Source organism: Xiphophorus maculatus, chromosome 11 (assembly GCF_002775205.1).
Source record: "Xiphophorus maculatus strain JP 163 A chromosome 11, X_maculatus-5.0-male, whole genome shotgun sequence".
In the NCBI taxonomy this organism is placed as follows: Eukaryota; Metazoa; Chordata; class Actinopteri; order Cyprinodontiformes; family Poeciliidae; genus Xiphophorus; species Xiphophorus maculatus.
Window position 1 is genome coordinate 8,810,517 of NC_036453.1, and position 26,042 is coordinate 8,836,558.

General features: G+C 42.7%; 1 protein-coding gene across 5 annotated transcripts in view; it reads right to left on the reverse strand.

The window, feature by feature from the left end:
* The window catches only part of LOC102232915 (glutamate receptor 1-like), a 158,502-nt gene that overhangs the window by 58,784 nt on the left and 73,676 nt on the right, over positions 1-26,042 (reverse strand). For all 5 annotated transcript variants that reach the window (XM_023342027.1, XM_023342030.1, XM_023342026.1 and 2 more), the window contains exon 4: positions 4,897-5,081. In XM_023342027.1, the coding sequence (XP_023197795.1) occupies positions 4,897-5,081 (185 nt within the window). The remainder of the gene's footprint in view (positions 1-4,896; positions 5,082-26,042) is intronic.

The following is a 26,042-nucleotide window of genomic DNA, read 5'->3' on the forward strand; positions in this document are numbered from 1 at the left end:
GAGATGTGACCTTTTGCAGCTGATCCATGATGTTGTGCTGCATTATCCAGTCTAAGTCGAAGTCTAAGTCTAAGGAACAATTGTGCAACTGTGAGATGCGTTGAGGCCATTACCAGGGTACTTATAAGGTAATGGCCTTATTTACAGAACAAAAGCAATCCTTCAGGTCATTTCGCCTATCTCTAGACTGCATAGGTAAATGTCAAAATGAACTAACTCCAGCGCTTCTAGTGTATTTAGCCAACACATTCTCACTCCCGACTCGTCATATATTGACGCTTGGGCAGGTTCCCTCAGCGTCACATATTGACGCGTCGGGTACTCCGTTCGCGTCAATAATTGACGAGAAGGGTTCTCCCATTGAATGCTGTACGGCGCCCTAAGCGTCCAAAACCGACGATCTAGGAACAAATAAGATGACGAGTCTGTTCTATTTTTGTAAAAGGCACACAATTCGTGCATAGCAGATGTATTTGTAGGTTTTTAACAATTTAGTTAATTTTACTTCAGTTTTAAAAGATCCTCCGGTTCTCTGAAGCCGCGATTATATCTACATGTCTGTTTATTTCTTAACAGCAGACATGAATTACACCAGTTTCACTGATTTCATCGTAACTTCATGATTGTAAAGGACATAACATTCTAATTTTTACACAATAATAAAGAAAGACAGGAATACGTATGTTATTTGGAGTTCATGAGGTTACAGATAATAGCGGCATGCACCTCCGAAGTCGTTTGCAGTCCATTAATAATAAAAAAAGGAATTTTAATAAAAATGTTCAAGAAGAGTGAGAGTGCATTTCCTTTTGTGATTACATGCCAGACGGTTGTGTAAACGTTTGATTAAAATAAAAATAAGGACAGATCCCACCCGTCCATTAATCTAAGAAGAAGAAGAAGAAGCTGACGTCATCGCATGCGACATTGGACCCCGGTGAGTACAAACCTGAATCTGGTTCTGTATTATAAAACAAAAGAAAATACTACAGAATGTTACGTTATAAAGTTGCTGATTGCAGTTGTAGGACTTAATGGTAGGAGAGCCCAGAGAGTTCAGCTGAACCTGCACTTAATACATTTAATTAGCCATGATAGAGTCACAGAATTGTTTGTTGTATAATTTGAGGGTTGCTATAACATCCCTAGGCTGTGATGGCTCCAAGAGGCTAATGTAGCTAGCTAGCTAATGTAGCTAGCTAGCTAATGTAGCTAGCGGCAACAATAATTAAAGAAATACATGTTACAAATGTGTCCAAATGTCTTCAACCATTCGCGGCACAGTCCTACTACCATTAAGTCCTACAACTGCAATCAGCAACTTTATAACGTAACATTCTGTAGTATTTTCTTTTGTTTTATAATACAGAACCATTTCTGACAGATTCAGGTTTGTACTCACCGGGGTCCAATGTCGCATGCGATGACGTCAGCTTCTTCTTCTTCTTCTTAGATTAATGGACGGGTGGGATCTGTCCTTATTTTTATTTTAATCAAACGTTTACACAACCGTCTGGCATGTAATCACAAAAGGAAATGCACCCTCACTCTTCTTGAACATTTTTATTAAAATTCCTTTTGTTATTATTAATGGACTGCAAACGACTTCGGAGGTGCATGCCGCTATTATCTGTAACCTCATAAACTCCAAATAACATACGTATTCCTGTCTTTCTTTGTTATTGTGTAAAAATTAGAATGTTATGTCCTTTACAATCATGAAGTTACGATGAAATCAGTGAAACTGGTGTAATTCGTGTCTGCTGTTAAGAAATAAACAGACATGTAGATATAATCGCGGCTTCAGAGAACCGGAGGATCTTTTAAAACTGAAGAAAAATTAACTAAATTGTTAAAAACCTACAAATACATCTGCTATGCACGAATTGTGTGCCATTTACAAAAATAGAACAGACTCGTCATCTTATTTGTTCCTAGATCGTCGGTTTTGGACGCTTAGGGAGCCGTACAGCATTCAATGAGAGAACCCTTCTCGTCAATTATTGACGCGAACGGGGTACCCGACGCGTCAATATGTGACGCTGAGGGAACCTGCCCAAGCGTCAATATATGACGAGTCGGGAGTGAGAATGTGTTGATTTAGCAAGTTAGCCAAGAGGCTCACATTTGAAGGAGAAGAATTGTCCACATTCCCTCTTAAAGAAGCACAAAGACGACCAGCTGTGAACATCAGAATCAAGTGTATTTGTTTGTCTTGCAGCTCTCTCCCTCTGAGATCTTTCTGGGTTTAGTTTCTAGTTCAGCTCATAGCTGCAGAGATGTCCTCACTCATTTCTTAAGCAACTATCTACAGCACTGAATCATTTCAAAGTAAACATCAGCTCCACTTGCCTAATCTGAAAGGAAATATTGTTCCTTTCCTAGTCAGCCTTATTTACTGTGTTGTGATGTAGTTTCAGAGAGTGCTTGCTTGTTTGGACAGTACTGTCAAACTGACACCAGCATTAATGGGCTCTTAGCAGCTGGCAGACAGCATCTGCTCTCCAAAGGAAGAAACGATGATAAATAGTCTCCAGTACAGCTGCTTTGAGGCTAAAATAAAAAAATAAGTGGTCAGTTTTTACCACATAGTGACAATACAGCAGGAAAGCCTGCTATTGTTTTTCAGGCCTGTTCTGGCTTAACAGTCTTTTTAAAAAATCATTTAATTTGATGCCTAATTAATCTTTGTCTGCCATCTTGTTATTACAGCCTGGACTGCTGCATATTAACGCCTCCTCTCATTCTGGTTTTGCATCTGGGTCAGCAGATTATTGCTGCATCGATTTGTTTGCATATACTTACATTTATCTTTTCACTTCGGAGATTCCAAAAGAGTGAGCCAAATACAAACTATCCATCCAGCCATAGTCTTTACCCGCCTGGCCTTGCAGGTTCTTCCCTATCTCAAGCAGTCATTGGTTGAGAGGTAAGGTAAACTATGCACTGCTTTGTCATGACAAATGTGTCCAAATCTTTGTCACTGTTCTGCTAATGTAAAACAACAACAACACAATTTTCAATTGCAGTGTGTTCAATAAATAAAATATGTAATTAAAATCACGTGTGAATAACCTTGTTCACCTGATAAGTCATTAAAAATCATGGCACAGAAGGATGTAAACAATTACGTGAGATTTAGTCATGATTTAGCCAGTCATAATTCACTGATAAATGAGGCACTCCCTCGTCTATCAGTCATCAGAACAACATCTTATTCAGGGCCTGGAGTGACAGTCCTCTTACATCTGGGAGCAACTATCTATACAGTGTTTTGAGGAAAATTGTAGTAGGCGATTTGACAGAAGAACTATGGATTCAACACTTTCTAATGACAGACAATTTTTTATAAATTGTGTGATGCTCTGAGATCTCTGGTGGAGCCAGTTGTTCATTATCCAAAATACCCAAAAACAAACCATCATCCTCCTACTACTTACTGCTGTGTTTCTTCATGGTTTATGACAGTAGTTAACATCTGGCTGTTGATCACGTGACTCATGGGATTCGAAAAAAGTGTTTCCAAAAAAACCCACCTCAGGTCAAAACAAATACTTTTTTTTAATCAAAAAACTATTTTTCTCTAAATTGGCGTGTTTTCTTTCAGTGAATTTATTTTCGTAATTTAAATTTCATGGTTAGTAAAAACCCAGTTACTTTCGACCCAGCATCAAGCAAGCGTTAGCCCTTGGACAGACTATCTTATTGTATAATAGTTTGGCATATAAAAAGGAAGAAATCCCAAATCATCAGCAAGGGCCGGCCCAAAGCAATAGCAAACTAAGCAACCGTTTAGGGCCCCATGGAGGCTTGGGCCGGCCCTGTCATCAGCCCTCCACCACTGACAGTTTGTATGAGCTCTTTCTACTCACATGGTGTTTTGGGTTTTCTCCAAATATGGTGCAGTACATCATGACCAAAAACCCTAAACCCTAACCTAACATATAATATGCAAACTTAATATGCAAAGTCCAGCAGAGAATGAGCTGTTGGAGGTTTTGCTATTAATCTGACATTTGCATGTTCTGAATTCACAGTGACTTTGCTGGGAGCACTGGGAACATTGGCAATTGAAACCTTTTTGTTTGGAATATTTTCCAGATTAATGTTTACACATTAACTGCTTTTCCAAGGTCTTTGTTCATGTCCTCAGAATGTGAAAGTACATTTAATTAGAAGAACCTGGTGGCTACTTTCATTGTTAATCATTGTTGAAGCACCAAGAGATGAACTTAAATAATGACAGAATGAACTGTGTTGCAAGTTTTTCTAAAATGGAAGTTAGAGTAAATTCATTTCAAAACTTATAGATCGCAACAGTTTTATTATGCCTTTTAGTCATTTTTTATTATGACTGTATATCTGATTAGTATCATACAAATAATGTCATTAATATTTTATCCCTAATGTGTTGATTATCATAATTAAAATACAATTTAATGGAGTGTCTCTATTTTTAGTTATGTTCTCAACTGAGTCACTCTGTTTTCAATGTAATTCAACATATACTTTTTCGGTTTTTAGCCAATGAGACCATTGCTTTTCCATGAATTCATGTACTTCACCACATACTCTAGACAAAGTGCTTTTTGGAAGAACTTGTTTTAAAAAATTATGCATTTTAATTCTGCGTGATGGCAGAGATTCTTGTTCTACTAGCTCTTTGCATTCTGTTTACTGATCTAGGAGCTGTCCTCTCCCTTTCATATCATTCATGGATGCTAAGGTCTGAATATAATCTGTAGCTAACTTCTGATAAATGAACAAGTACCTTTACATGACATTACAAAGGTTTATTCCAAAGTTTCTCAGTTAACAGCAATCAGATAAAGGGTTCAAACTTGAAATTACATCGACCCACAAGTAAACCAATGTGTTAATCAGTGAGTCTTTTACCAAGTTGAGGATGTTGTTCAATCGTTCCAGTTCACAGTCAATGATGATATGAAAGTCCTCCTTGTAGTCAAGATCGGCCAGGAGTTTGATGAAGGTCTTTTCCGTCATTGTGTCCAAGTTAGCGGAGGTAACCTGCCAACTGCGCTCTGCTGCTGTATCAAGGATCCTCTGCAGCACTGTCAGACCTGAAAACGACTAAATTAATCAATTGACCCGCAAAAATGAAAAAGGGTTCAAAGAACTGTTACATGCAGAATAGATTTCTTGATTGAAACTTGATAGATTATAATGTATGCTACAAAAACCAAACATTTTAAATTATTCCCCTCTTTATATCATCAGTATCTGAAATTATTTGTAGTGTATCCCACAGATCAGCCTATGGTCTTCTGATCCTCTGGTATCTGCAAATTCCCTATTGGTCTGTTTGTTTCAGAATCACACATAATTTCTTTGCAGATGATATTCAACCGTCTCTAGAAGAAGCATCAGTAGGTTCTCTAGAAAGCCTACTGATGCAAGAATCTTCTCTTGCTGTCCAATTGTGTGTAACATCCATCCATCCATCCATCCATCCATCCATCCATCCATCCATCCATTTTCTTACACCCTTATCCCATTGGGGTGAGGAGGGGTGCTGGTGCCTATCTCCAGCTGTCAACGGGCGAAAGGCGGGGTCACCCTGGACAGGTCGCGAGTCCATCGCAGTGTGTGTAACCTTAATTTAATTTAAATTTTCAAATTTAGGGCGTGCTGTGGTGGCGCAGGGGGTTAGCACGCCCCACGTTTGGAGGCCTCAGTCCTCGACGCGGACGTCGCAGGTTCGAGTCCCGGTCCCGACGACCTTTACCGCATGTCTTACCCCCTCTCCTCACCCTCCTTCCTGTCTGCCTACTGTACAAAAAATATGAGCCATTAGTGCCCCAAAAACTCTTTGGAAAAAAAAAATGGAAAAAAAAAAAAAATTTCAAATTTAGTTTGAACCTGCAAATTTTAGCTCAGTCTCATAAGCTCCAGTCTTAGTGCTATTAATTATCTCATATGCAAGAGCCATTATTGAAATGGTAAATCACAGTTATTGCTCAGTCACGTTCATTTTATTATGCTCATTGAGAAAAGTCCTTCTAACCAAGAAGGACTCTAACCATAACTTCTGTTTATTTTTTCATTTACATTCCATGCATCCTTGTTTAGTTTAGTATTGCTTCTTTGTTTTGTCATTGTTAGCTTGCTTGGGTTCTGTTTTTGCTATTTATGTAAAGCATTATCATTCACTACGTGAGTGTTTTACATAAAGGTTTATTTGTTATTTGGTTGATTTTCTTTTTGAATATTCCCAAACTGGGATTCTTAATACGCAGCGCAAAACAACCCAGGTCACTCAGAGTAAAATCATTCATCATGAAATGGATTAAATTAATTACGAACATCTGACTTCACAGATTTACTGACTTTTGACTTTGCAGATTTCAGTTTTTGATATTGTTATTTAATCACATTCCTTTTGCTTTGATGTGGATCTGAAGAGTTTAAGTAAAAACAGTTCTGATGACATCCCTCTATCCATCTATTTTCTTCTGCTTATCCCAGAAGGGATCACAAGGCTTGAAGTTCCAGGAAGAAAAACCTGACATTTTCTTTTTAGCGACATTCTCCAACTCATTTGGCAGATCCCAAGGTATTGCACAACAGAGTCCCTCCATTGTGTTTTGGGTTTATCTCCTGGTCTCCCAGTGGAACATGCCTGGATAAACGCCAAGGAAGGAATCCAGAACAAACATCTTTTTGAATTACATGCCAGCAGAGTAGAAGGTGGGGACATGTTTAATTTCTTTATCAGAATCTATCTTTAGTTTAATCAATTTGTAAAACCTGAATAATAAAGAATTGATTCATGATGTTGAATGAAAAGTTTCATCAGTTTCATGAAATGAAAAGTTTCACCATAATTTTTCACCAGAAAAATCACCAGTCGTTTTTATGGTGCTGTTTTTATAACTTGTACAGTACAGGTTTTATATTTTGGTGGTCTTCATTTTTAACCATGTTGGCAGCTTTCACCCTTATATATCTATTTGCATATCACAGAGTTTTTAATGTGAAGCTGAGTAGGGACTGGCTCATCAAACCGAATGCTGAGCAATTACTCCTCCATTTTTAAAAAGGGAGACCGACTTGTGATATTTCCTGTGTGCCTCAGGCTGGAGCTGACCCTGAATGAAATTCTAGAAGGCAGTTTCTTCACACCAAAGGGCAGCAGACATGCTTTGTTTTCTTTCGGGAAGTCAGCTCTTACTGAGAAATATAAATAAACTGCTAAACTGATAAACTAAGTTCTATCAGTCCAAGTTTTTCAACTTTTCTGCCTCCTTATCTGAGCTGAGATCAATAAAGGAAAAGAAAAAAACATTCACTTGAACACATTTAGAACATCAGAAGTAACGGAGGCTTCTCTCAAATCAATTTAAGGGCATGTAGGGTATATTCAAATCTTTAGATCTTAAATCTTTAAAAAAAAATAAGAGACGCAAGTAAACAGGTGGACTAGCACATCAACAACGTGCACAATGAGTAAAGTTGAACATTAAATCAATGTGTTAAGTAACTACCTAAGTAACTATACATAAATTTATACCAAAAACACATCAAGTACCCATCAGCTGCTTCAGGAGTCCCACAGGCCAAAAAGGCCCGATAGGACTCCTTCTTCAGCCTGACGGCATCCCTCACCGAAGGTGTCCACCAACGAGTTCGAGGGTTGGCGCCGCAACAGGCACTGACAACCTTGCGGCCACAGCTCTGATCAGCTGCCTCGACAATGGAGGCACGGAACATGGTCCACTCAGACTCCATGTCCCCCACCTCCCCCGGGACGTGTCCGAAGTTTTGCCGGAGATGGGAGTTAAAGTTCCGTCTCACAGGGGATTCCGCCAGACGTTCCCAGCAGACCCTCACAACACATTTGGGCTTGCCAGGTCTGACCAGCTTCCTCCCCCACCACCGGAGCCAACTCACCACCAGGTAGTGGTCAGTGGACAGCTCCGCACCTCTCTCACCCGAGTGTCCAAGACATACAGCCGCAGATCCGATGAAACGATGACAAAGTCGATCATCGAACTGCAGCCTAAGGTGTCCTGGTGCCAAGTGCACATAAGGACACCCTTATGCTTGAACATGGTGTTCGTTATGGACAATTCATGGCGAGCACAGAAGTCCAACAACAGAACACCACTCGAGTTAAGATCGGCGGGGGGGGCGTTCCTCCCAACCACGCCCCTCCAGGTCTCACTGTCATTGCCCACGTGAGCGTTGAAGTCCCCCAGCAGAACAAGGGAGTCCCCAGGAGGAGCACTCTCCAGTACCCCCTCTAAGGACTCCAAAAAGGGTGGGTAAGCTGAACTGTCGTTCGGCACATAAGCACAAACGACAGTCAGGACCCGTCCCATAGGCGGAGGGAGGCTACCCTCTCGTTCACCGGGGTAAACCCCAAAGTACAGGCGCCGAGATGGGGAGCAACAAGTATGCCCACTCCTGCCCGACACCTCTCACCTTGGGCAACTCCAGAGTGGAAGTATGTCCAGCCCCTCTCAAGGAGACTGGTTCCAGAACCAGAGCCATGCGTCGAGCTGAGACCGACTATTTCTAGCAGGAACCTCTTGACCTCACACATTAGCTCCGGCTCCTTCCCCACCAGAGAGGTGACATTCCACGTCCCAAGAGCCAGCTTCTGCAACTGAGGATCGGACCGCCACCCATCACACAATGCACCCAACGCCTTTGGCCCCTTTCATGGGTGGTGGGCCCATGGGAGGGGGGCCCGTTTCCTCTTCGTGCTAAGCCAGGCCGAGCTCCATGGGAAAAAGCCCGGCCACCAGACGCCCGCCGTCATGCCCCCCCTCCAGGCCTGGCTCCAGAGTGGGGCCCTGGTGACCCGCGTCCGGGCAAGGGAACACGAAGTCCAATGGTGCCGTTCATCATTGGGGTCTGATGGGTACCGGCGGGCGAAGCGGCATGCGGCTCGGGTGGTTGCTGAGACAAAAACTCGGGCATGGGAGGAGTTTGGAGAGGCCATGGAGAAAGACTTCCGTACGGCTTCGAGTCGATTCTGGTCCACCATCCGGTGTCTCAGGGGGGCGAAGCAGTACGGCACCAACACTGTTTATAGTGGGGATGGTATGCTGCTGACCTCTACTCGGGACGCTGTGGGCCGGTGGGCAGAGTACTTCAAAGACCTCCTCAATCCCACGTACATGCCTTCCATTGAGGAAGCTGAGCCTGGGGACTCTGGGTTGGGCTATGCAATCTCTGGGGACGAGGTCGCTGAGGTGGTTAAAAAGCTCCTCGGTGGCAAGGCTCCGGGGGTGGATGAGATCCGCCCAGAGTTCCTTAAGGCTCTGGATGTTGTAGGGTTGTGTTTGCTGACGCGACTCTGCAATATTGCATGGACATCGGGGGCAGTTCCCCTGGATTGGCAGACCGGGGTGGTGGTCTCCCTGTTCAAAAAGGGGGACTGGAGGGTGTGCTCCAATTACAGAGGGGTCACACTCTTAAGCCTCCCTGGCAAGGTCTATTCAGGGGTCCTGGAGAGGAGGGTCCGTCGGATAGTCAAACCTCGGATTCAGGAAGAGCAGTGTGGTTTTTGTCCTGGTCGTGGAACACTGGACCAGCTCTACACCCTTGGCAGTAGTGATGGGGAAATGAGGCGTCATGTATTGTTTCGACCCATAGCAAAACTGTATTGATACTGCGTCAATACTGTGTCACTGAATACTGACACCTGCTGGACAATAAAAATCCCTACAGGCAACGCAGTTCACAGACTGATTTGATGACTTAGTCTACACAATAAGATTTAAAGTCATTTTATTTTATTGTATATTATATATTGTATTATGTCATATCTTCAGTTAAAATCAAAATATATTTGATATTCTTCGATACAATAAATAATGTGAACATGTACCAAGTGATGAAAATGAAAGTGAACGTGTTTGGAATGAGGACGCTTGTGGACTGTTTTTTTCCCCCCACAAATTTTCATAAAAAGAAAAAAGTTTTTCTAATATTTTGAAATTTAGTCTGGTCCATTTTTTTGACACAACTTCTCTTGCTGTTGAACAAAAATTAAGTAAACAATACATTTATATAAAATAATTCATAAAAAGCAACTGAGTAATTTGTAGAATGGCTGTATACCTGAGTTTATCCAGGTGTATCTGCGACTTCATTCTGATGCCCTATGCCTCAGCATTGAGGTGAATTTATTTAAATAAAACAGATTTTAGTGACACTGTATATTGTTCACATAACTTACATTTTTTCTTTTATATTTTGTACGCTGATCTTTATGGATGTGTTTTGCTGGAAATGTCTCTTTTATATTTATTTATAGTGGGATTGTCTTTATTTTCCTTTTTTCTGCCTGAAGATTTTTATTTTTGGAGGGTAATTTAAGAATAAAATTATGAAATGTATAATTTCAAAGGAGAAACTATGGAAGCCCATTTCCACCACTCTGTTAAAAAAAATTATCTCATTATAATGAGATACTATTTCATTATTTTGATACTATCTCATTATAACGAGATAATTTTTTTTAACAGAGTGGCAGAAACGGGCTTCCATAGTAACGGGCTTCCATAAGAAACATATGCAAAATTTAACCTGCAGAACATAATATGAAAGTAAACTAAGAGTCAATTTCAGCTGAATTTGGATTCAGATAGATCGAGTAGAAACTGAAAAGAACCGGATGAAACAACTACTAAGTGGCAACCAATACCTTATTTTCTGACGTAAGATTAGCGGGTTTTGGTCTATGAGCTTGACACATGCGCCGACGCATCGGTGTTGCCGGACCCATCACTACTCGGCAGGGTCCTGGAGGGTGCATGGGAGTTTGCCCAACCGGTCTACATGTGTTTTGTGGACTTGGAGAAGGCGTTTGACTGTGTCCCTCGGGGAGCCCTGTGGGGGGTTCTCCAGGAGTATGGGGTACCGGGCCCTTTGATACGGGCTGTCAGTTCCCTGTATCACCAGTGTTAGAGTCTGGTCCGCATTGCCGGCAGTAAGTCGGGCTTGTTTCCGGTGAGAGTTGGACTCCGCCAGGGCTGCCCTTTGTCACCGATTCTGTTCATTACTTTTATGGACAGAATTTGTAGGTGCAGCCAAGGTTTTGAGGGGATCCGTTTTGGTGGCCTTAGGATCTCATCTCTGCTTTTTGCGGACGATGTGGTACTTTTGGCTTCATCAGGTCGTGATCTGCAGCTCTCGCTGGAGCGGTTCGCAGCCGAGTGTGAAGCGGCCTGGATGAGAATCAGTGCCTCCAAATCCGAGGCCATGGTCTTGAGCCGAAAAAGGGTAGAGTGCCTTCTTCGGGTCAGGGGGGTGTCCTTCCCCAAGTGGAGGAGTTAAAGTACCTCGGGATCGTGTTCACGAATGGGGGAAGAAGGGAGCGGGAGATCGACAGGCGGATTGGCGCAGCATCTGCTGTCAAGCGCACGCTGTACTGGTCCGTCGTGGTGAAGAGAGAGCTGAGCCAAAAAGCGAAGCACTCAGTTTACCGGTCGATCTACGTTCCCACCCTCATCCATGGTCATGAGCTTTGGGTCATGACCGACAGAACGAGATCGTGGATACAAGCGGCCGAAATGGGTTTTTTCCGTAGAGTGTCTGGGCTCTCCCTTAGAGATAGGGTGAGAAGCTCAGTCATCCGGGAGGGACTCAGAGTAGAGCCGCTGCTCCTTCACATCGAGAGGAGCCAGTTGAGGTGGCTCGGACATCTGGTCAGGATGCCTCCTGGACGCCTCCCTGGTGAGGTGTTCCGGGCACGTCCGACCGGGAGGAGGCCCCGGGGAAGACCCAGGACACACTGGAGGGACTATGTCTCTCGGCTGGCCTGGGAATGCCTTGGGATTCCCCTGGAAGAGCTGGAAGAAGTGGCCGGAGAGAGGGAAGTCTGGGCCTCCCTTCTGAAGCTGCTAGCCCCGCGACCCGACCCCGGATAAGCGGAAGAAGATGGATGGATGGATGGATGGATGGAAACACATCAAGTAAAAGAGGAAAATAAATTCAAACAACAAAGCTAGACACATCAGACTTCACTCATGTTAAGGTATCATTATTTGAAAACTACAGATATCCATAGCTCCATCCAGTATCAGCTCATTAGTTGTTTTACACTTGGATAACAAAACAGTTTAATATTCAGCATAGTAAGTAGAAAACTGATAAATTCAGTATAGACGCAGACTGTGGAGAGAAAAATTAGTGAAGTCAGACAAGGATGATTTTGCCAAGAAAGACGTCTGAGTGTCTTATTAGGCTACAGCAGGTTACAGAATCCACAGAGGTCTAGCATTTCTGGACGCTGCAACAATAAAACCATTCCTTAGACATTTATGGAAACAAAATCAGTTCCTGCTCATACTATTCAACCCAATCCATCACAACATCTCTCTTTTCTATTCTGTATACAAACACGGCTACAACCAGAATGTCACAGAACAGATGACAGATCAAAATCTGACATAAATCTGATATTAAACTCATGAAATGTCAAACCATTGCAGTAAAGAATCAGATACTGGATCCCAGGGTGTACAACATAGATTGTGTTGTGATTTAAACTCGACGGACCCAAAACGTGTGAGCACACGAACAGGAAATCAGCCAACACAGAACAATCAGAGTTTACTTATTCTATTCTTTTTAGCGCTAAAAAGAAAGAGACGCTTACCCTTACAGGCTTATGTGGATGTCAAGTGTAAAGGCCCGAATCTCTACAGCATCTGCTCAAACACGGAAGACACCTTGCTTATATCCTAAAGTCCGCCTCCTGGTCTGCTGATGTGTTACGTCACTACCTAGTGGTCAGACGATGAGCTAAAGTTAAGTTTCGTTTCTACAGAAAGTGTCCGTATGAAACAAAAGGCTTTTGTGCAGAATCTTTGTGTCCGTTGTTGAGTGAGCGTACATGTATGGTGTGTGTCTGGAGTAAACGTCTCAACAATTGTTAGATACATTCTGCTGAAGTCCATGTAAAACAAGTAAATAAATAGATAGTATTGGTGTTATAACGCTGCTCTAAGTCTGGGGTTCGGAATGAAAATTGTGATCGGAGAATGTGCACCGATTAGATGCCCAGATGACCCCGAGCCAATAACGAAGCCAGGTGATGGTTTGACTCTGTAATCAGTCGGTGACAACTGGTTTACAGGCAGGATGTGCGTGGATTGAAGTTTGTAGGCATGTGTGTGGTTCTACAAAGAAATTAATAAATACAAATTACAATCCACTATGTACACAGATACTCGTTTACAAACATATTTTTGGTCATATTATTTGTCTGTTTCATTAATATTAAAATTAAATAAAGCAAAAGAAAGCAATATAGTTTACCATTTTAGCACAGAAATTAGCTTAGCCTAGCCTTGGCTTATTCTAAAAGAAAATCTAACAACAGGAAATGTTCTAAGTACTAAAATGCACATATAATGCCACTCAAACATAAGTACACTGCAACCTACCATTCATATGGAAGCACACTCGATCGAAATCACAAAACCACCTTCAAACACCACATCCGCTGACCTGCACGGCTTCTCAAACAATGTTTTGGTATGAAAAAGAAATACTACTCACAAACGGCCGCGCCACCTGGTGACGAAGCTAGGAACTACAACATGGCCTTCAGAACAATTGGTATAACTGTAACAATCAACACAGCAATTTGTATTATTGTTAACGTCTTTCTTAGCAGTGTATTTATCATTTACTTTTTTTTTTTAAATATTGAATATATAAGTCAGAATTTCCTTTTATATTTTCCCTACTATAAGAATCTCTCATGGCTGCTAAGCTTAATATGAAGCAGTGGAAGATGAAGATAATTCAGCTGTTCATTATTATGAGTTGTTGCTCCCAATCAAACATGAGTGCTTATTTTTGGCATTGCTCACTTTAGGTTTGTCATAAAATAAACCTTGTTATTGTAAGTTCATGAAAATATCTAACACCAACTGTTCTATTGTGAAGCTGTCATGATGTTCTGAACTTTCCGAATCCACATGCAAAACAATCTCAGGTGATGTGATTAAAGATTTATTTACAGAAAGACAAAAGGCATGTTCAACAAAGGGGTCCTCAGGAGTATCTGGTCTGGAATCTAGTGGAAACGGGGCCGGGTCAGTCAGCGATCTGGAGGCAGATTAGACCGGTGAGAATAAGGGGGAGAGATAATGGCTCTTTAATAGATAGGTCTTACTTGTAGGGGCAGGGCGGTCTGCCTGGGAGGGATGGTTGGACGGGCTTGAGCGAGCGGCGATAAGTTCAGGGCCAGACTGTAATCCCTGGACAAGGTGGCGACTTGACAGCTGGTTAACTCATGTCTCTCACCAGGAGGGCATAGGAGAATGGAACAGATTTGCAAACAAACCCTCAGATGGTACTTGCAGAACCCGGACTTCAGGTCGAGTGTAAGCGGCTGAGATCTGATCACCATAAAAGAAAGACACAGGACAGGTAAGAATACAAAACAGGCAAGATTGCTTCAAGGAATATCTGGGCTAGATGTTACCACAAAGGTGAAAACACTCTGACGACGAAGTGCCGGGGACCCGCTCCTCTTATGCTCCTGCTGATGATCCGCTGGTATGCCAAAACACACCTGTGGAGAAGACTACACCAGCCAAGCTCATGAACGCTACCTAGAAAGGAACCAGAGGGGCTGCCAAAGCCGCAGCTCCTGACATCACCCCCCCTTCAACGACCACCTCCTGGCGGTCCTGAAGAAGTCGAAGGGAGAGAGGAGCGATAATCAGAAATGAGAGAAGCATCACATATGAAAGAACTGGGAATCCACTGGCGGTGTTCCGGACCGTAGCCCAAGTACTGCCAACCTAAGCCCCTGCGGCGAGAGTCAGTAATCCTGCTGACCTTGTACAAGGGGTGTCCCTGTTGGTCTCGGGTGGGAGGAGGGTGCTCGGTAGGAGGGCACATAGTGCTGGCTAGGACGGGTTTTAACTGAGAGACATGGAACGTGGGATGGACCCTGAGATTAGGATGGATCCTCAGACGGACTGTTAATGGACTGATGGCATATTCTATGACGAATGGACCAATGAAGCACGAGGCCAGTTTTCTGGGGTTGGACCTGAATGGAATGTTCCGAGAAGAGAACCAAACCCTTTGTCCGGGTGAGTACTGTGTTCCAAGTCTACGTCTACGATCAGCAAAACGGCGGTTTTGGCACTCGGAGCGCTGTAGGGCTGAAATCGTAGTGGACCAGATACGTTGGCAGCACTGAATGTGATGTTTGACTGATGTAACGGAGATGTCTTTTTTTATCAGCTGGGAAGAGGGGCGGCTGGTAACCTAGGGAGACTTCAAAAGGGGAGCGTCCTGTAGCAGCTGAGGTGTGAAAATTGTGCACGTATTCAACCCATGGAAGAAACTTGCTCCAATCAGACGGGTTAGATGAGGAAATTAACCGGAGAGTAGACTCGAGCTCTTGGTTCATCCTGTTAAGGAAAAATTATTATTTTCAGTGCTTAATACAGTTAATCTTACGGCATGTGTAAAAGGTATATTCAACAGTCTTATTTTGAACCAGACAAACAGGGGCCAAAATGCAGATCACTCAATGGGGCCTCCTCGCTGTGAGGCCAGGCCACGAAGCCATAAAATTAGCATTCCCGGCAGGGCAGAAGCACTGGATAGATTTCACAGGTATCTGTGAGATTTTATCTCAGGTCGTTCTGTATCCAGAATGACCGTGGGAGCCACAGGAAGTCAGGGCGCAGCGATGCGCTCTTTGTTTGGCCAGAGACCAGATGGCCCTTTGATCTTTGTCGTAAATTAGGGGGAGTTCCAAGTTTCTCTGAGTGCTTAAGGGAGTTTCCAGTTGGTCAACAAGAGGAACGCCTTGAGGGCATAAATTAAATAGAAAAACACCTCCTTACTATAAGATTGCGTGTCAGGAGAAAAAATACAGAGAGCAGCCAACATTTTGCCTTTTTTACATCGGCTCTCTCCAAAGACGCGTCTTTGCCTTTTTTGTTCATCTTTGTTTTGTTTGTCTGTCTTTCCCTTGTCTGTCTTTGTTTGTATAAGGTAAACAATGCATATCTCTGTTACTTTGCAGCTTTGTTGATTGATTCATGCGTTGCTTTGTATGGAATTAAACTCTGTGATCTGTGACGTCAACGCGCTTCATTGTTGTTTTCACTTTAGCAGCACGCCACCGCTCGCTGAGGATCCGGGAGATTTAAGGAGGAAAGAGCCAAACGTTTTGTCCAAAGTTAACATTAAATTATTCCTCCTTAATAATCCACTCCACTTGACCGTTGGATTGGGGGTGATAATCTGATGTGAGTGAAACTTTGGCATTAAACGTGAGGCAGAACTGCTTCCATACACAAACTGAGGTCCCCGATCAGATAGGATTGTCACCAGAATGCTGTGAAGGCAAAAGACGTACTTGATGAGGAGTTGTGCCATTTGGAAAGCCGACAGAAGCTTCCTGAAGGGAACGAGATGACACACCTTAGAAAATTGATCAATTACTGTGAGGATTGTGGTCATACCTTGTAATGAGGGGAGTTCAGTGACAAAGTCTAAAGCTATATATGTGCCCATGGACTTCTCGGAATCTCCAGCAGTTGAACCAGGCCGGCAGGGGGAAGGTGAGAAGGTTTGTTCCGAGCACAGGTCTGGCAGGCTAATACATATTCCTTGACATCCTTATGTAAAGAAGGCCACCAGAAGCGGCACGAGATGAGAGAAATAGTCCTATTATGCCAGGGTGAGCGGAGAACGTGGAAGAATGAAACCAATGAATAAGGCGAGAATGAACAGAGGAAGGTACATACGTTCTGTTTGCGGGGCAGTTTCCGGGACCTGGCTCATCTTGCAGCGCTTCGTTAACCACGTCCGGAATCTTCCAGGTAAGCACACCTGCTAAAGTCCAGGAAGGAGGGAGCAACCTAAATCCACACTGTGAAGGACTACCTGTCTGTAATACCCATCTAGACCACAACTCTAAATCTGAAACAACAGAGTGAGTAGCAAAAATTCACTCTACCAAGTATCCAGTTCAACACCCTCTGACACCGCAGACAGCCACATTTAATTTCCTGGATCACTGAAATACCTTCATTACAATTGGTGTTAAGTGCTAACACCCTCTGACACCCAAAGAGGAAAGGACGCAATGAAGGGAATACAGAAGAGACGGAATATAACAACAAACATTGGTTGCTTTTGTACATCAAAAGGCTCCCCAACCAAAGAACTATTGCTGGTCCACTGGCGAGTGGTCGAAGTGAGGAGTGAAGAATAAATATATATATTAAAAAGTTCCAGAAAGCAAAAGAAGAAAGAACAAGGATGTTCATTATGACAGACATCACGTCTTCATCTTGTTTCAATTACAGACATTTGTGTTGATTATTTCTACTTTTGTTGTACTTTTATTCCAGCTGATGATGAAGATGGTGGTGCTATCCTATCTTAGCTTTCTATACTGCTTTGCAATTCACAAAAATGTCTATGTTTCACAAAAACAAATGCCTATCCTTTCTGCATGTTCTAAATATGCATTTATGATTTGATTTAACATTTTGTTCCATCTGGAAATATGTTACTTTTTTTCTCTTATTTTCATGATTATGGATTGTTGTGATGTGGTTTAGATTGAGTTATGCGATTAAATATAAGTTTTCTATTAAGCTTGGGTTTTTTTGACTCTGATTTTTTGTTTGTTTTTCTTTTTAAATGTTTTTTTTATTGTTAATTTTTTTCTCCTTAAATTAGCTTTTGTATTACATTTTTATTTTCTTTTTTTTTGTTTCTTGTTTTTTTTATGTCTTCAATCATTGGTATGATACCTCCTCACTTTTCCTGGACAGAACATATAGAGGACTGCCTCCCTGGCAAGGAGGGGTTGCAAAATAACTTTTCCTACCAAACACAGTAATATTATTGCAGGGTAGACAAGGGAAATGCCGGTAGGTTTTTCGTATTGTTAAGGAAAAATGATTATTTTAGTACTTAATACAGTTAATCTTACGCATGTGTAAAAAGGGTAGGTTTGATACTCTTGTTTTGAACCGGACAGACAGGGGTTAGAATGCAGATCACTAAATGGGGCCTTTTGCGGCCCGGCTAGAACACAGAGCCATAAATTAACATTCCTGCAGGCAGTTGGGGGGAGACCTGCCGGAGGCCAGCATCTGCGATGGTGTAAAACTAATGCAAAATAGAAGATTGAAACCCCGTAACATTTAATTTCTAAGTATTAATACCATGTTTACTGAAGATTGTATTATCTCATTTTAAAACTACTAAAGGATGAATGTATTTGAAAACTGTATTATCTGTGACGATATTAGAAGCAAATGGAAATTGTTTGAATGAAAATGTTTTCTTTACTATTAGAAAATGGCTCAGGAATTATACTTTATTTTGTCCTGTGGATTTTATGTATTATTTTGGCAGAACTCAATCTTCTGACTGTGCAAAAGCAAAAACTGGGGTTTGCAAAGATAACATTTCTTGAAAAATTACCAGATGCAAGTCTCTTCGAGAACGTTAGGAGAGATAATGGAAGAGACGTCAGATTCCGAGGGTGTCTGCGAAATCTTATCTTAAGACTCTTGGCCCCGGGGACATTCGTAGCTGGTATCCTCCAAGATTAACTGGTCTGCCCTCGTCTCTCGACAGAAACCAGACGCCTTTGGAACTTTGCTGTAAATTAGGAGACTTCTCAAGTTTCCCTTAGTCCCTACAGGAGTTTCTAATTGGTTAAAGAGCGGAACGCCTTAATTGAATATATTAAATTGAAGAAACACCCACTCAGTATAAAATTTCATGCAAGCGTTAAAAATTCAGAATGCTACCACTGTTTTGCTTTTTGGCATAAAGCTTTCTCCAAAGACGCGTCTTTGCCCCCCCCGCCCCCCCCTTGTTTTCTTTGTGTTTCTTTTTCTATTTTTCCTGTTACAGGTAATGAATATATATCTCTGTACCTCTGCAGCCTTGTTAATTGATTCATGCATTGTTTTGTGTGGGATTAAACTCTGTGATCTGTGACGTCAACGCGCAGTGTCGTGGTTTCACTCTCTCCAACCGCAGCCCGCCTGCCAGAGATCCCGGGACTCTAAGGAAGAAGGAGCCAAACTTTTTGTCCAAAGTTAATGTTAATTACTCTTCCTTAATAGTATCTTGCGTATATGTTTTTTTGTTACGTCTTCCAGGATAGTGTTATGATATGTCTTATGACTGAGGACGGAAATGTGTGTTGATTAATATTAAATATTATCATATTTATTTATAATCAAAAGGGGGGAAATGTGATGAAAAAATTACATTTAAGGTCACATCTGCTAGTCATGTTATATGAATGATTGTGAACTCTCACCAAAAGAACTTTTTGGGTTACATGTTGAAGGTTGGAAGTTGTTTTCTACAGCTGCATCAGAACCAGACTGTCTCGCCCCTTTGTTGTTAATTCTTTATCTTTGGTATAAAACTCATGTGTTGTCTCTGCCTGAGGGAGCTTTTCACCCAGACCTGCTTCATTACTGATTGTCCTACAAGCTCTCTGTATTGTGCACAATATATGAATAAACCTGATTGAGTGATTTCACCTGAACAGTGCTTGGAAATAGTATTTTTTCCACGACAGCTCCTACAGTGCAGCTGGACCGTAGGATGGAGACGGGAGTCCTCTCCGAGTTGTCTGGGGAGTGCTGGCGGGACAGGGAATCAGGTTTGATGTTCTTCGAACCAGGACAGTAGGATATGATAAGATTACAGCAGGAGAAAAACAACGACCATCTGGACTGACGAGTATTTAGACGTTTAGCGGTTTGTAAATAGAGAGGTTTCTGTGATCTGTCCAAACTAGCACAGGATGTTCTGAGCCTTCTAGCCAATGCCTCGAGTGCTAGTTTAATGGCCAAGAGTTCCCGGTTCCCCACCTCATAGTTCCTCTCAGCCGGGGAAAGCCTGCGGGAAAAAAAGGAACAAGGATGCAGTTTTCCTCTGGGACTGAGCGCTGTGAGAGAACAGCTCCCACCCCTGTATCAGAAGCATCCACCTCGAGGACAGATTGCTTTTGAGGATCCGGTTGAACAAGAGTAGGGGCATGGGAGAACCTTCCCTTAAGCTCCGTAAATGCCTGGTCTGCCTCTCTGGTCCAGGTGAAGGTAATGTTGGTCGAGGTGAGGGCTGTTAACGGAGCTGCGACCTGACTGTAATTTCTAATGAAATGCCTGTAGAAATTAGTGAATCCTAGGAATCTTTGTAGTTGCTTACATGAGCTCAGGGTAGGCCAGTCCCTGACAGCTTTGATTCTCTCCGCCTTAACAAAAAGACGGTTTTCAAGGAGGCGCTGGAGGACCAAGCAAACGTGTCTGTGGTGAGTCTCGATGTCTCTGGAGAAGATTAGAATATCATCAAGGTAGATGAAAACAAAGACATTCAAAAAATTGTGAAGGACGTCATTTATTAGGGCCTGAAATACGGCAGCTGAATTGGACAGGCCGAACAGCATCACTAATTACCCAAAGTGACCCATCAAGGTTTTGAATGCGACGAATCTATTCGTCGCTATGACGTATACGGACAAGGTGGTAAGCATTATGGAGATCGAGTTTGGAAAAAATGGTCGCTTATTGTACTAGTTCAAATGCAGAAGCAATAAGGGGAAGTGGGTACTTGTTTTTGACAGTGATGTGATTTAGCCCCCTATAATCTATGTGTGATGGCTGCAGTTACAGCCACACAAATGTGGTAATATTCACTCTCACCACACGCAATAAGTTCATTTCACTTATATTTGGATTTCTTTAAGTTTAGGATTTAATTTACAGAATAACTGGTTTTGTTTAGAAAGCAACACATCACAGTGTATTCTAGAATAAGTGCGCACATTTTAGTTTATATTGTTGTGTTTTGCTTGATTTAATCTTTGTTTTGTTTCTGAGTTTAAGTGCTGGCTGCCCAATCCTTAGGAGAGCAGAGAGGTGGAGAAGGGGTGGAGCAAGCCAGCTGAGACTGCAAATTGGTTCACACCATTACTCATCATCCAGAGGGGGGGAATGGGATTTGCTATGTTAGTTTCAGTTAGGTTTCTGTGTATTTTCCCCTTTGTGTTTTGTATGTGGCCTGATCAGCCAGTATTTAAGTCCCCTTTTGTCTCTGTTTGGGAGGTCTGTTTTTTGAGTTAGTCTGAGTTGATGTCTGTTACTTTGACCTCTTTTATGGGCCCAAATTTTGTCATTTTTTCTATTATTTACCCAAGTTTTGTTTTGGGTTAAATAAAAAATAATTATTTTTGACTTTGAACCGGTGCCTGGCTGTTCCTTAACTGCTCGGTCCATCACACTATGCATGGACAGAGGGACCATTCTTCTTACTGACGAAAAAGAAACCCGAAATTGTGATGAGGAATGTCTGATGAGACCTGCAGCTAGAGATTCGCTTATATATTTTTCCATAGCCTGGCGTTCTGGACGGGAGATACTATAGAGGCGACTGGAAGAGAGCAAAGCCCCCGGAAGGAGTTCAGTGGTGCAGTCGTAAGGTCAGTGTGGAGGTAGTGAGAGTGCCTTGTTCTTCCGGAATATTTGCTTGAGATCATGATATTCCTCTGGAATGTGGGTGAGATCTACGGGGTCCGCTCCTTCTCGTTCCACCGGGGACGGGTTTGGAGGCACGGCTGACTGCAAACAGGAAGTGAGACAGTTAGTAGACCACGTTTCCACACGATTATGTGACCAGTTAATATGAGGGTTGTGTAGTTGCAGCCAGTTGAAACCTAAAACTACAGGTGACTGAGCAGAGGGAGAAACAAAAAAGGAGATGATCTTGTGATGGTTCCCTGACACAATTAGCTGGAGCGGCCTTGTCTTGTGGGTGATGTTAGATAATACTTTCCAGTTTAATGCAGAGACACTGAACGGGACAGAGAGTCTTATGGTTTCAATCCGGACTTGTTGAACTAGAGACTGATCTATGACATTTTGCTCACACCCCGAGTCAATGAGGGCTGAAACGGGTAAGGAATCATTATTGAAGAGCAGTACGGCCGGCAGCAACAAACGGGGAGATGATGTGATGCCTTTTCGGTCCGTTAGTTTCCCCACTCTGACTGACGGACCTGCTGCTTTGGGCGAACCGGACAGGAAGCGATGTAATGGTCTGTTCTTCCACAATAGATGTACTAGTTGAGTCCTCTACGTCACCGTCACTCATCTGGTGTCAACCGGGCCCAACCAATCTGCATGGGTTCAGGCTCTGGAGGTGAGACCCTGGGTGAAGGTGACAGGAGCAATTTCTGGGAGGAGAAAAAAGGACCTCTGGCGGACTGCTTCTCACTTCTTTGGCTCCTCCTCTTCCTAAGACAATTGTCAAGACAGGTGGCAAGGGTTATAAGTTCGTTCAAACAATGCGGCTCATCTAAAGGTGCCAACTTGTCTTTTATCGATTCATTTAATGCGTGAAAAAATGCGCTTTTAAGAGCCCAACTGTTCCAATCGGAAGCTATTGCAAGAGTACGGAACTCAATAGAAAATTCCGCAACTGATCTTTGCCCCTGCTTTAATGCCCACAGGTTGCGAGAAATGCTCATCTGGTCAGCTGCGTGGACAAATACTAATTTAAATTCATCAATGAATTCAGAAAAGGAACACCCAAAATCAGTTGGATCATCGAATCATGCCTCCACCCATCTTAATGCCTTGCCTGTGAGCAGCCCAAGAATGAAAGAGATTTTGGCATCGTCATGGGGGTAGAACTGAGGAGAACGGTTGAAAGCTAGGGAACACTGGAGTAGAAATCCTCCGCAACTACCTGCCTCACCGGAGAATTTATCAGGAGTGGGGGCCCTGACGTCCTGAGCTGGATTTATCTGCAGCAAGACAGGTGGAACCTCTGCTTCCTTAGTTGGCTGTGGTGACTGTGCGGGTTGTAGGTTTTGGAGCAACCGGGCTAGATGATCCAGGCGTTGGTTAGTTGCGTCTTGCCATTCGCTCAGAGCAGATCAGCATCATGAGACTGTATTAGGGAATGCTGCTCAGCAATGGTCTGCCTGAGAGCGTCTTCTGGGTTCAAGTGGCCAGAGTGTTCTGTCATGATGTTCTGAACTTTCTGAACCCACATGCAAAACACTCTCAGGCAATGTGATTAAAGATTTATTTACAGAAAGACAAAAGGCATGTTCAACAAAGGGGTCCTCAGGAGTATCTGGTCTGGAATCTAGTGGAAGCGGGGCCGGGTCAGTCAGCAATCTGGAGGCAGATTAGGGGCAGGGCGGTCTGCCTGGGAGGGATGGTTGGATGGGCTTGAGTGAGCGGCGATAAGCTCAGGGCCAGACTGTAATCCCTGGACAAGGTGGCGACTTGACAGCTGGTTAACTCATGTCTCTCACCAGGAGGGCATAGGAGAATGGAACGGATTTGCAAACAAACCCTCAGATGGTACTTGCAGAACCCGGACTTCAGGTCAAGTGTAAGCGGCTGGGATCTGATCACCATAAAAGATCTGATCTTTTATGACAGGTTAGAATACAAAACAGGCAAGATTGCTTCAAGGAAAATCTGGGCTAGATGTTACCACAAAGGTAAAAACACTCTGGCGACAAAGTGCTGGGGACCCGCTCCTTTATGCTTCCGCTGATGATCCGCTGGTATGTCAAAACACACCTGTGGAGAAGACTACACCAGCCAAGCTCATGAACGCCACCTAGAAAGGAACCAGAGGAGCTACCTGACAAAAACAATAAAAATAACAGCAAAAACTATTGAAGAAATGATTAAGAATCATTTTTTTATATTTCAGTGTCTATGTCTTTCAACAACTTCATTCAAAACTTGGCTCAAATTGCTCCCACTTCCCCCTTTCCTCTGGACAGATTACTGTCTAAATCTAATAATCATATCGGCTCACACTCAAAATAGAAGTTATTACCACTTTCTTCTTGGGTGGTAATATAACTGCCCAATTATGTGATTTTTCACGGGGGTTACATCCCAAAAAGAACCCGTGATAGGCGAAATCTGCGAAGTGGTAACCTTTATTTTTTTACAATTATTATACAATGAAATACTCCATAATACATTGAAACCAGAGAACAAAACCTTTTTACAGACCCAAACATTTGTTTAGTAAATAAAAAGTACTGTGAAATAATAATTTTAATACAAACTGAAGGCGGATTCCTGTGCCCGAATTGTGGAGATCAGCGCCGCCCCACCGCGACCTGAGTCATTGAGGACCTGAGGATTAGAATGGGAGAAAATAAAAAATGATTATGAAAAAAAACAAAAACAAAGTACAGTAGGACAAATAGTGACTCACGTGTATTTCACTGCTCTTCTGACTGAGCCGCTGCATCCTCACTCCGCTCTGTAGAATTTTTTTTCTTCTAAAGCCCGCGGTGCAGGTGTGTTTTTTCGAGAGAAGAATATATTTACCGGTAGTTGTTGTCGCTCTTTTTTCTTCTGGGCAAAAAGATTCTTCTAAACCGACATGCCACCATCGATTATGTTAAATTTGGCAAGCTGTTTTACGTACGTGTACATATTAAACCGCAACGTTATTGACACACAGGTAGAGAAGAAGCAGAGAGACTGTTTAGCCAATCAGAATGCAGAACACAATGCACGATGCAAATCCGTGAAGCAGCGAGACCGTGAAAGGTGAACCGCGATATAGCGAGGGTTCACTGTACTGATATTCTTTGGAAACTTACACAAGATTGCTTTGGTAAAATTGTTGCACAATAGATTGAAAAACTAGACCACACAATGGCTCAAGTAAAATTAAAGATAGTTTTTGTCATGATTCATGTTCTGTCCTGTCCATGCTGTGTTAACACTCATTCAGCTCACCTGCCATGCCTGATTTGCTTACCCGTTCCACCTGGTCCCCGCCCTACTTAAACACCTTTCAGCCTCTGCCTCCTTGCCAGATTATCAACAGCCACGAGCCAGTAGAGATCCAGCGTTTCTTTCCAAGCCTTCAGTGTTTCTTTGACCCTTTTGCTGCCCACGGATTGACCCCCCTTGCCAAGCTCTTCACGGATCCCAACTGTTCTGGATTTCTGGACCCTGACCCAAGCTTTGCCTCATGACCACCGAGTATTGCCTGCCCCTCAAGCTAAGTTTGCTCTCTCTGCCCTCCTGTGTATGACCTCTGCCTGATTACTGTCTTAGTCCCTGGGTGTTGCCTCTTGAATCTCCTTGTGGAGAGTTTCATCCACAGCAGCCTGTTCTACCTGGTTTCTCTTCTCCACCAGTCCACTGCACTACAGGCCAGTCAAGCTGAACATTTCTAAGTTACCCCTCCTTTATCAGTGCATCACCAGCCTTCTCCCCTCTTTTCTCAGTGCTGTGTTTGACAACCACATCCTGAGCAGCAACCTGAATCTGAAAATTAAATTAAACTTTTTTTCCTTTGCCCACCGAGTGTCCTTACAAGTTTTGATGAAATTTGCTGAAAAATTGAATTCTTCTTAAAATCAAATGTTTTTAACTAGTAATAAAACCTTTTGCAGTTATCTGTCAGCAGCACATAGCTTTGCATTAAGACACATTTGGTAAAATCAAGATATGTTAAATGATACGTTCTGACACCAAGGATTTACAAACTGAATGGAATGATTAGAGTTTCAAAGGGGAAAGAAACTGTCCTTTTTTCCCACAAGGTATCTACTCATTACTGACTACTGAGGCTTCTTTCTGCCTGCCAAGTGTTAATGATAATGCACAACATTCAATTAGAGACAGCAGAGCAAGAAAACAACTGACAGTGCATCAGCCACCCGGACCAAGACGAGGGCATAAAAATAAATACAGAACTCGGAATGACAGTTTAAAAAAGAGCTACATCTAGACACTTCATCTGTATCTAGATCCTAAATTGCTTCATTTTTGTTCTATTGTTTCAATAAATATAATGCATAAGGAGAAAGGAAAAGTGAGGAAGATGTAAGAAAAAAAATAGCAAAGAACAGGTGTCCTGCAACTCTTCGGTGTCTGCCTGGTCCAACACACTTGAATCCAATAGCTGAATCACCTCCTAAGTGCAGTCAAGTTCTCTACAGTCCTGCTAATTACCTCATTATTTGACTCAGGTGTGTT